Source organism: Anguilla rostrata, chromosome 13 (genome assembly GCF_018555375.3).
Source record: "Anguilla rostrata isolate EN2019 chromosome 13, ASM1855537v3, whole genome shotgun sequence".
NCBI lineage: Eukaryota > Metazoa > Chordata > Actinopteri > Anguilliformes > Anguillidae > Anguilla > Anguilla rostrata.
The window spans coordinates 36,266,792-36,279,032 of NC_057945.1; the positions used below are offsets into that span (position 1 = coordinate 36,266,792).

Sequence of the window (12,241 nt, forward strand, 5' to 3'; positions counted from 1 at the left end):
AGCGCGCATGTTCGGGCATCGAGTGCGTGTCTTAATAACAACGGTGACGGCGGAAGCGACGCGTCTAAAAATAATCCCCTCGAAACACTAAAGGGGGGGGGACTGGGGGACTGGGGTGGGGAGCTGAGGGGTGCTGGGGGGGGTGGAAGTTGAGGGGGGCTGGCACCTCCTCAGACAGCCGCTGTGGGTGCTGAGATGTAAGTGTAGCGTGGCTTTCTGGGCTGGAGGAGGGTGCAGAGCCGCTGAATTCCCTGCTGTGCGTAAGTGGCGGCCTGTTCCACTGGAAGCCGAAATGATTCCCCCGCTCCCCTGCTCCCCCACTCCGTCCGCCCTGTGATCCTCCGGGGGGGGGCTCCCTCCCGTCTCGGCGCTCCCGATGCAGAGCTGATGCCAACTCGCCACGGCAAAGGGCGGGGGGGGAGGTTCGAGGGGGAGGGGGGAGGATCAAAAAAACAGGGAGAAAGAAACACTGATACCTTCTGGCACCTCCCAGAATGCACTGGGTCAATCCCGTGTGATGATCACAGCCAGGGAGCAGTTGCCGAACCCCTCTGTCTCTGCACCCTATTTTTAGCCAGCTTAGGGGGGTTCACGCGCCCTCCTCTTATCTCTGCCTGCATGGTCTGGGGGGGTTGGGTCTGGCACAAATCAAAAAGCAAAAAAAAAAAAACATCTCATCCGCCTTTTTGTAGGGTAATCTGTTTTTATCCACCAACAGCTTTAGCAGCAAGGAGGGAATTCTGTAGCAGACACCCCCAGTTTTTTTCTCTGAGCATTGCAGACTCTCGAGGTGATGATCCTCTTTTCACCTTGAACTTGTGGGGAAGAACATCTCTCACAAATGCTTTGTCTTTTTTTTAATGATGCTAATTTATGCACGGCCTCCTCAATATTCAAGAAAGGAGATATTGCAGATATTAAAGAAACATAGAGAAATAAAAAAACCAAATGGTCAAGCAGAGACACACCAGAGTACTGGATAAAGGGTCATAGAACTCCTGTTACCCCTGATAGTGAGAAAAGAACCAGACTGGAAAAACTACCCCACCATCATGAGACTAGACAAACTAGTGATAGTGATACATCCTGGAGCAAGGGCTTGCATCCAATCACAGTTCCCCCATGAAGACATCACTTCTTTATCTGAATGTTGTTTGGGCAATAACGCTACCAGTCAATGAGAATAATTATGGGTCATCCTGCTTTGTTCCGTCCGCAGTGTCAGGCATGCAGGCATGGGATATAAGATTTATGCAGTGCATTACAAAAATCTTTATTTTTCAGGTTTGTGGAATACTGCTCCAGTTCTCCAGTTCATAGCTCTTGTCTGCCTCTTCAGACTGCAGAAGTACGAGCTCTTTAGTCTGATCTTCTGCGATATCTCTTTCAGGAGTAAAATAAATTAGTATGTCTTCTGGAGGGGGGTAGAAAAAAAAGTTTGTGATAATGATTTTTAAAGAAAAGTGATTGGTGGAATGAGTAGCTTTGCGTGGAGGACAGGGTGAGGTCCTGAAAGGTGAATCCTTTCAAATGGGTGCTCTAAAAGTCTAAAAATGTGACTCTTTGTATTCCACGTTAGTACATTTTACTGTCGAGATCTAGCTGGATTTTCAAACCCCCGGTAAGCCTGACTCTTATTCCAGGAAGAAAGAAAGACGGGGACTGGTTGTGAATGATCAGTGGGGCTAACGGAAGGTAGATGCCTCTTCTTTTGTTGTTGCTGTGAACCAGCGCTGCCCAACCTTGTTCATGGAGATATACCGTCCTGTAGGTTTCCACTCCAACCCTAATTTGATACACCTGATTCTGCTGATTAGCAGCTGTAAACCAGGGCTGCCCAACCTTGTTCATGGAGATCTACGGTCCTGTAGGTTTTCACTCCAACCCTAATTTGATACACCTGATTCTACTGATTAGCAGCTCAACAAGATCCCTAGCTGTTGAATGAGATTGAGCTTTGTTAGGGTTGGAGTGAAAACCTACAGGACGGTAGATCTCTAGCTGCTGAATGAGGTGTGTTTTGTTAGGGTTGGAGTGAAAACCTACAGGACGGTAGATCTCTAGCTGTTGAATGAGGTGTGCTTTGTTAGGGTTGGAGTGAAAACCTACAGGACGGTAGATCTCTAGCTGTTGAATGAGGTGAGCTTTGTTAGGGTTGGAGTGAAAACCTACAGGACGGTAGATCTCTAGCTGCTGAATGAGGTGTGCTTTGTTAGGGTTGGAGTGAAAACCTACAGGACGGTAGATCTCTAGCTGTTGAATGAGGTGTGCTTTGTTAGGGTTGGAGTGAAAACCTACAGGACGGTAGATCTCTAGCTGTTGAATGAGGTGAGCTTTGTTAGGGTTGGAGTGAAAACCTACAGGACGGTAGATCTCTAGCTGTTGAATGAGGTGAGCTTCGTTAGGGTTGGAGTGAAAACCTACAGGACGGTAGATCTCTAGCTGCTGAATGAGGTGCGCTTTGTTAGGGTTGGAGTGAAAACCTACAAGACGGTAGATCTCTAGCTGTTGAATGACATGAGCTTTGTTAGGGTTGGAGTGAAAACCTACAGGAAGGTATATCTATAGCTGTTGAATGAGGTGTGCGTTGTTAGGGTTGGAGTGGAAACCTACAGGACGGTAGATCTCCAGGAATATGGTTGGGGAGCACTGTTGTGAACAATGACACAAATCAGGGTTTGGTGTTATAAACCAATCACAGGCTCTGACTAAAATTGTCATTATTCTCCTGCGTTTTAGTAGAGGTCCGAAAACAGCAAATCAGCCAGTTTTCCGAAAGGAAAAGAGCGAGACATTTGCACGATGCTTAAAGCGAGGAATTCGCAGTCTAAACACCGAGTCCGTTGCGGTTTATCAATGTCTAAACGCTAAACAGCAGGGAAACGACCGAAAGAGACATCGTGGGGGCCTGTTGGAAACACTGTCGAGTTTCAGAATTTAAAGGGAAAGAATTAAGTTTTCACAGGCGGGGAATTAAGGTCTTAAAAGAGCCATCTGCAGACGTCCAGATGGCGGGAGTTTCTGGGCGACTGCTGTCTTTTATTAGAACGGGGGACGGCGTTCGGCGAAAACACACCGGCTCAGACCCTGGCTCCCGCCCAATGGCGGCCCTCTCTGTGTCCAGCTGTTGCCCTCCCAGAGATGCCTGGGATTTGGGCTGACATTTCCCCAGCGCTCCTTTGATATTTCCCCAACATCAACAGAGCCCGAAAACGGGAAATCACCGGGGGCCAGCCGATTGAGGACCGGTTGGGTGGGGAGGGGGGGGCGGATGGGATCTGTTGGTAATCGCAAACTGAGGAACTGGCGCTTGAACAATAGCATCAAAACTGCTATTTTTTTGCACCTTTTGTAATATTATATATATATATATATCACAATTAAAATATAAATAAAAAAAAGAAAAATTTTAAAACCTGAATTGTGTGGCCCGTCCGTGGTTGTGGCCCTGAACGACCGCGTAGACCCTGAATGCTAGCAGCCGGCTCGGACCATCAAACGGTGAAGCAGTTGGACTCGAAAATGTGCAGTATAGAAGCACCCCGATTGGTCATTGGGCTTTTTGTAGCCTAATGCTGCATTTGGTCAGTTCTGAGGGGGGGGGGGGGAAGTTGTCCAATTGCGTTAGTGCTTGTGATGGCTTTCAGGTGGACAGGACCTTCCCCGTAGGTGCCGAAAATCTAATCAAGAGTAATTACAGAGTAATTGAGTTTCTTGCAAAAGTTGCTGTTGCTTCGAATGCTACGCAATGGAAAAGTCAGTGCACAACACCCCCCCACCCCCCCCCACCGATTTGGCCTGGGGCCCATCAGACCTTCCAAGGAACAGCTGGTAATTAGTCTCATGGCTGCAAGAGGAGGCTTTGCCACTCCGCTGATATGTCATCCAACGGCACATGGCGAGCCAAGAGACCAGGGTAAGTCCACTGAATCAGCGGTTTCTAATCACAAGCCTGTGAATCTCTCCGTGCCCCCGCGTCTCCCGGAGCCAAGATGGAGAGATGGGCAATCTAACTAACGGAGTTAATTAGCGCGGGACGCTGGTAGCGTCCTGGGCGCGTGCCTCCGCGCATCGCAGAGCCAAGATGGAAGCTGGACCGATCTGGGGGGAGATTTAATGAAATCGAATGAAGTCAGTTTCGCGAGGCGAGGTTTTTTGCGAGGAGCGACGGGAGGTTGGGAGGGAGGGTGTCTTCCCAGCCGAGGCTCGGTGAAGTTCGACACCTCACTACGGCCAGCTACTATCGCTCAGAAGTTTTCGGCTTTCTAGAAAACTTACTTTAATTATTGGCTTACTGGAAAGGAGGTGGAGGTGGGGGGAGGGATTGGTGATCTGTACCAACCCCCCCCCACCCCCGCTTCCAGCTGTCTCCCTCTTTGCTGTCTCTCTCGTGGCAGCTGGCAGAGAAAGTTTTATCCATATCGCTTGACAGCTTTTCTCACTGCAGGGCAGTGGGGGTGGGAGGAGGGGGTGAGGGGAGGGAAGGAGGGGGGGGGGGGTCATCCGATTTTAAAAAAGGCAGCCGCCGCTCGAGAACACTTCTGCGGCTTCTCCCTCGCTCCCCAAACGCACGTTTGCCTTCACAGCATATCAGCTTTCCATCCTGACGCTGATCCTTGACCGTGCCGTCAAAATACCCCCTCTCCACTCTCGCCCCCCCCAACCCCCTTTACTGTTCTTCGATTAAGAAAAAAAAACAAACCAAAAAAAAAAAAGCTGATTTTGAAATGCGATGCGCTCCACCAGCTCCCGTTTCAAGGGCGGGGGGGGGGTTATGAACCCGCTATCACCCCCTGCTCCGGCTAACCGCGGCGGCCCTGCCCCGCCAGCAGAGGGGGTCGATCAGCGAGTGCCGCCGAGGGCGACGGCGTGTGCGGTGTGGGCTGCCGCTGTTTGATCTGCGGGTGGCTGGGGATTTGTCTTTTCATCATCTCTCTCCAGGAGCAGACCGCGGCCCGCCGGCTGCCAGTTATTGCAGAACTGTTTGGTCAGCTGTTTGCTCCCGCTGCTGAGCTTTTAGATTTCTCTTAAGATAGCGTGGTGTGGGGGGGGGGGGGGGGGGGAGAGCTCTCCTGCAGTTTGCTGCAGTGTCGCTGCACCCCCCCCTCCCCCACCTCTCCACCTCTCTCCCCCTCCTGTCCCCTTCCCCCCCCATCGCGTCAACAGCATAACGGTGACCTGGAAGGGAATCGGAACTTTGGCAAAGTTCACGGCTAAAGTCATTTGCTAACTCTGTACTGGTGGATGATACCCTTGAGGAAGGTCCTAAATTCTTAAGATAGTTGGTGTGGGTGATAGTTGGCTCCCCCCCCCTCTCCCCTCCCCCCCTCACGTCAATAGCAATAGCGGTGACCTGGAAGTGAATCGGAACTTTGGCAAAGTTCACGGCTGCAGTCATTTTGCTAACTCTGCACTTGTGGATGATACCCTTGACGAATTCTAGATTACTGCTCGGCTGCTTTGTGTCTGCGATGGGGGTGAAGCCATTGTCTCTTATCGTTCGCTCATTCGCTCGATTGCATTAAGCTCAAAAAATGAAATCAACAGCACCGTGCTCAAGCACGTTTTACTCAATTAGTTGCGCCGCAACGGAGGAGATTAAAGGACAGATTTAGAAAAGGTTGATGCATTTATCAAGGGCTGAATAAGATGGAAATTGTCAAGAGCAGGAAGTATATCTCGGAACCGAACAGTGCTGATATACATACTTGAAACAATGGCACAGCGTAAGCAAGAACGTCTATTAATAGATGTTCTGACCCTTAACAAATTCCGGCTTTTTTAAACATTGATAAATGTTTCAAACCATTTGTGAGACTGTCCTTGTAATGTACTGTGTTGCTTAAACTGACATCAATAGAACATACTTAATTGCAGCTGAATTCGTTTTTTTTTTGTGATCTACTCAAACCCTCTCACGATGCCTCCCAGCATTATGTTCATATATGGAATTACATTTTTTTTTTAAATACTGTATATATCGACAGCATACTGAAGTGAACACTTCAGGTTCACTTTTACTAATGTGAGTGTGGTGTGTGGTATTCTATGAGTATGATGTTCTCTGATTGAACCAGTGAACCATATTTAAACTCACCGATATGAACCAATCATTAGTGCAGTGGAGAGCAAATCCATTTGATTGGCTCAAAAGTTATTGGCAGCTCACTGTAGCAGCAGCTGTCACGGCATTCACGGAACTACACTGGCCCATTAGCGCAATACGATTGGTTGTAGAAGTGTGTCTCGTACTGCCTCGAGCCAATCAGTGAATCCTGATCCGACACTGGGCCTCGTCCACTAACCGACCACCATTACCATAGAAGGTCACCATAGAAGGCAGCAGCATACAGGGCAGCAGTGGGTGGTGACCTACCCTCACCGTGGTGAATGCGGAGGTGGTTTAGCTGCTCTGTGAACTCGGTCTCCTCGATGGTCTCCGTCCGAGGCACTGACAGCGAGAAGCGGCGTTTGAAGTTCTTCATCTTGTTCATTGTGCTGGATGCTCGCTCCTGGAGAAAGAGAGGAAGACTGGCACTCAGTTATATCACGCAGGGAAAATGTCAAGTGTCAACTCACAGCCCAACAGAGTGCATACAACACATACAAGACACTCACTTTAGATCCAGTGTCTGTGCTGTTTTACATTCATATGACGCTATATTTGAAGATTGGTGCTATTCTGTATAGTTCTTAGTATTACAATTAGTCATCACAGTGATGCTGTCTCACTTATCTTTACTTATTTATTACTTTTTGTCTGTTTAAAAAAAAAAACATTTATACACATTTCTGTCTTTTATATATTAAATTTATTTTTATTTATCTTATGTTTTATACCTACAAAGTGAAATGTGCCTAGTCAAAAGCATTTCTTTGTCCAGGATGACCCAATAGGGACCATATGTACTCTTAAGAGTTGATTTAACACTGAACATTTTACTGTGTACGAGCACAACACATACAGTAATCTGTTTTACAGTGTTTAGAAAACTATGGAATGCACTCTCATTCACCAACTGGTTGCCAGGAACCCATAACCAGAAGTACCTTTTGTCAAGGCAAACCTGGCCAAGATAACACCAATGAAATACAACACCCAAAAAGCCCACATTAAACACAAACACAAATAGAACAATCGCACACACTTGTACCAAGTCAATTATTAAAGAATACACAACCTAGTATCCCGTGATGAAAAAAGTTATTCTCTGTTTTACACAGAATTATGATTTGCTGTCACCCAGAGAGATCACTGGGAGTCCAGTTTTTGCAGATCGTTCCAAGTTGCATAACGAAGAATTTGTTTTCCCAAAATCTGTTTATGCCCTAGGAACATTTAAAAAGGTCACCGTGTAGATAAATGTGTCTGATAGCTGCATGTTTTCACTGAGAGGAAGCCACAGGAGCAGGCTAGGAGATTACCCAGGCTGAACAAGCTGTACAGCCAGAACTTGATTTACTTTTTTTTTTCTCTCCCCCTCACAGTGAAGTAAGAAGATTTATTTTATGCTCTTACAATTTGTTGCGAAAAGTGCCAATAAAAAATCCAGGCGTGTGGCTTCTCCCCCCTCTTAGAGGAAATCACACATTATGTTCACACCGCGTTTCAATCCCGAAGCCATTGTTTCCTGTATCGTTTCAGCGGGGCCTTGGGGTTGGCCCGCCTCCCACGGCTTGCTTTGAAGCTCGGGCTAGCGTCAAATAAAATCGTTTGAATCGTGCCTTGAGTCCACCTTGATCCCCATCTACCGGGCTTTGAAGTGACATTCAGCCTTGGGGCCAAAACAAAAGACAGGGGTAAAATAACCTAGCCAGAAGAAAAAAAAGAAGAAAGAAAATTCAATTAAAATGGAGGATCACCCACAAATTAGGATGCGCGTTTGCTAGGTAAGAGCAAGGAAAGCTACTCAATAAAGAAGCTAGCTATTATCTAGGTTATTTACACAGCCGGGTAATAGGCTAGCTACAGTAAGCAGATACCGCATCGAGTAGCAACCTTGCTATCAAATAATGATTCATTTAACTGTGTGTCCTTGGCTAATCACGTACAGGTACTGTATCCTGCATGTCTCAATCTAGCAAGCAGTTCCTTTTTATAAATCACTCTGACATTCACAAGCGCTCTTTATTGAGAGACGCTTGAATTCCAAACTAAAACGAAACAGTGTTTAGATATGTAGTAATCTGAACGGTAACGTTCACCATTTAGGAACATCATGCAAAATAATGTGTATAATATTATACTATATATAATTTATATATGGAATATTATATATCCATGAATCTACATATCCAATATACATTCCATTACTGTTCATGTTACCATGAATGTGCCATTTCAGCCGAAGTTAATATCTTGTTGAGTATCTTATTCATTTGTGTGTAATATCTACTTGTGGTATTGTGAGGGTACAGTTTTCCCCCAGTGGGGCAAATTAACCTATCACCATTTCTCTTTCTACACCTATAAGCATTATTGTCCATTTTGAGAAATTTTCCAAACAAAAAGGGAATACTCGTTTTTAGCAATATGGAAACTTATGTTCACTCTAGGAGACTGTAAGGCTCTGTTTCCTTCCTGATAGCAGTCCCAGACCGTCGGATCCAATTATCAGATAGATCCACGTCTGCATCCGTGCACGTTGGTGCCAAGGACACCGGGAAACAGCGAGTTGATTTGACAATGGGGTGTTGTTTACGGTGTACAAATCCAAATCTCACTGTCACACTTCTCTGCTTTACCATCTCCTGTGCGTGCGCTCTCTCTCTCTCTCTGTCACTCTCTCTCTTTCTTTATCTCTCTCACTCTCTGCCCCCCCCCCCCACCACCCTCCCCCTCATTTTCGCCCTCTCTGAATCGTTACTGGACGGGAGCCGGTGCAGTTTCCGTTGCTAGGGGCCTGCCTGTGTACTGGTTGTCATCGCAAGGGGATGCGGAGGCTGGTTAGTTAATAAATGGCTGCTTCCAAAGATGCCCAGCAGTGATGAAAATAATGATCGGAAGCCAGGGGGGAGTCCTGCTTTGGAGACCGGCGGTATGCAGTGGCTGCTGAACTCACAAGCTTGTGTGTCCCTGTGTGTGTGTGTGTGTGTGTGTGTGTGTGTGTGTGTGTGTGTGTGCGCGCGCGTGTGTGTCCCTGTGTGTGTGTGTGTGTGTGTGTGTGTGTGTGTGTGTGTGCCCCTCTGTGTGTGTGTGCATGCGTGCGTCCCTGTGTGTGTGTGTGCGTGCACGTGTGTCCCTGTGTGTGCGCGTGTGTCCCTGTGTGTGTGCGGGTGTGTGTGCGCGTGTGTCCCTGTGTGTGTGCGGGGGTGTGTGTGTGTGCATATATGTGTGTTTTGTGTGTGTGCGTGTATTTGTAATATAGTCTACTAAATTTTGAGTAGGGCAGGTAGCAGTCAATATATATTTTTCCCCAAGCAATTCATACATTTGATTTAAAATAACTACATCAGGATTAAAAGCCTTCAGAATCTTTCCTTACACCTGCATTTTTTATTAGTAATGAATGGCTTATATGGTCTGTTTCTACCTAATCTTTCACAATACTTAAGAGTATATATTCAATTAAAATATTTTTTTTATGTGTCATTAAGTGTCATTTAGGGCACTAAATATACTTCAAGGGCAAGAGAGCATATATGTGTAAGACAATTTCCTCATAGTCAGTCCCTAATTGTTTTACTAATTGCTTGTCTGTGCGCACGCAGTGTAGTCACGGTGTGCATGATGTCATTACCCTTTTATGACATCATCGTTCCTTTTACATATGCGTTTCTTTCTTGTCCTTTTTTGTCCTTCATTCAGTTATATGCTATCAATGGTTGTTAAGGGTCTTAATCATCATAGATAAAGGCCCTTAGCAGCATCAGGAGTTTTATAGTAGGCATAATGTTAGCAAGGCTTCGTCATTGTGCAAAGATTAAACGGTTAAATTAAAAGTTTCGTGAGAGCCCCTGGACAGAAAAAGTCGGCAAAATCCACTTTGAATTCTTTTGAACACCTTCCTGCACAGGACTGAGTCGCACAATGGAATCTCTATTTGAGGACTACTTAATAGTGTCTCTGCACAAAAGCTTTTGAGCCTCTACCGTTCTTTTTTTTTGTTGCACAGAAGTAGAGATAATGCTGGCACTCTTTTTATATCCATTTCATTTGTAACACGACCACTTTTAGAACAATTAGGTTTACAACGCTGTTCCGGTAAGATGGTCGTACTACCCCATTATTTGAGAAGCTCTATTTGCGATGAGGACAGTGCATTTTCTTTGGGTCTAAACTGAGCAAAATGCGATTAAAAATGACACAGATTGAACAGCCCGGATGTTGATGATTTTGTGCTACTTCCCTTTTCCTGAATAGCAGGGATTACATTACATGGTAATTACATGTAACTGTGACTGCATTACATGGTAATTACATGTGCCAGTGACTGCATTGCATGGGAATTGCATGTAACAGTGAATGTATTACATGGGAAATACATGGACTATCTCAATGTTGAAATCGCATTAAAAATCAATAACCAATCAATTTTTATATTAAATTAGATGGCAATCAATGCATACTCGTTCAACTGCACTGATTAATATGTTCATTGGTGAAGCCTGTTTTATTTTAATGATGTAATATCACTGTGACATAATCACTGAAATCATTGTTGTAATATCCCTTCAGTTGTCGTTTCCTCCATTGTGAATTTGCAGTTTGGACGGCAACCCTGAGCTTTAAAATAGATTTCTCTTCTCTTTACCCATCAGCCCTTGTAAAAGGGTGGGGACTGACTGATTGATGGCTCCTTTCGTGCTTTTTCATTGGACAGGCCTGGCAAAACACTGTTTTGGGTACTGCCTATTTCACCAGCCCTTTGCATGTTCATAATCAGCATCTGTAAAGTTCTGCTGGCTTATTGCATGAGTCACTGGTTAAACCACCCAGGGTTTTTCATGTTTAATCTTTTGTTGATGATAATTAGAAGGAAATCTGTACAATACCACTGATGGTGAAATGACTTGCTTGAAGACTTTTAAAGATATTACAGAACAATTCCAGTTGTGATGTTTGTTTGGGTGCCCGCCATTTTCTTTCTTGAGCTTGCTATCTCAGGCCTAACGAGTATTTTTGTTAAAAAAATACAACGGGGGTCAGGGCATGAAATAGATCACTCGAGAACGATCCACCTTCAGGCAAAGATGACCGTCATTTTTCAATGTAACGAGAAAGGTTTCCTTTTAACATTCCCGATCGATCGAACCTGGGGGGGGGGAGGGAAGCCTGCTCTTCTCTAAAGCTCGGGATAACGAGACGCAGACCTTCCCCCCGCCCTCCCCCCCCCCGAGATGTGACAGTTTCCGATCCGCGCTCCCCGGGTACAAATCGCGGCCACGAGCCGCCGCCGCGGTTCCCGTTCGTGTAAGGAACGCCCCCGCCCCCGTCCCGCGGCGTCGGAGTCCTCAGCGTCGTCTCCGATCGGTGATTTATCGCTCACTCGCTCGCTCGGGCCGTAGAGAACGGGGAAGCGATGTGAGAGCGGTGAAATGCGCTTAAATCACCAGGCCGTTCCTCTGATAGGGCCTTATCTGACTGCCACATTCCATCAGACCCCTGTATGTGTCAGCGCCCGTAATAGGAATGGGACGTGGGGGCAGTGGGGGGTTTTTTTGCCCCCCCCCCCACCTGGCCCTGCCTGCCCGCTCACCACCCTGGCTGTCCTCTACCAGGGGCCTGGTTCCAGCAGAGGGCATCATGAGTCGTGCCACACATAGATGTAAATACACACACACACACGCAGACACACACACACACACACACACACACACACACACACACACACACACACACACACACACACACACACACACTGTCCTAGATTGATAGCTTTGGGGAAGAAGATGCCAGGCTGTTCTGGGCAGATAGCAGTAGCACTGTGTGAGGAGGGCTGATTGGTCGGAATCTATCTTATACCGCAGAGAGAGTTCTCTGATTGGTCTGAATCCATCTTATACTGCAGAGAGAGTTCTCTGATTGGTCTGAATCCATCTTATACTGCAGGGAGAGTGCTCTGATTGGTCTGGATCCATCTTATACTGCAGAAAAGATACGAGAGGCCCTCACAGCCATAGGTGTGGGGGAACTGCTCAGGTTATGCACCTTGCAAGGCTGTGGGCTGTTTTTAAACCAAGAAAATTCTCACTTTGCAATGAAAAATGAATAAAAATGAAAACGAAAACAAGAACTGCC

At 46.4% G+C, this 12,241-nt stretch overlaps 1 protein-coding gene across 5 annotated transcripts in view; it reads right to left on the reverse strand.

Moving 5' to 3' along the window:
- Nucleotides 1-12,241, reverse strand: part of cdk18 (cyclin dependent kinase 18) — a 61,915-nt gene that overhangs the window by 30,327 nt on the left and 19,347 nt on the right. For 3 of the 5 annotated variants that reach the window (XM_064304200.1, XM_064304199.1, XM_064304197.1), the window contains one exon: nt 6,377-6,512. In XM_064304200.1, coding sequence (XP_064160270.1) covers nt 6,377-6,494 — 118 coding nt within the window. In that variant the 5' untranslated portion in view covers nt 6,495-6,512. The remainder of the gene's footprint in view (nt 1-6,376; nt 6,513-12,241) is intronic. The other 2 variants (XM_064304202.1, XM_064304198.1) reach the window with 1 other exon arrangement.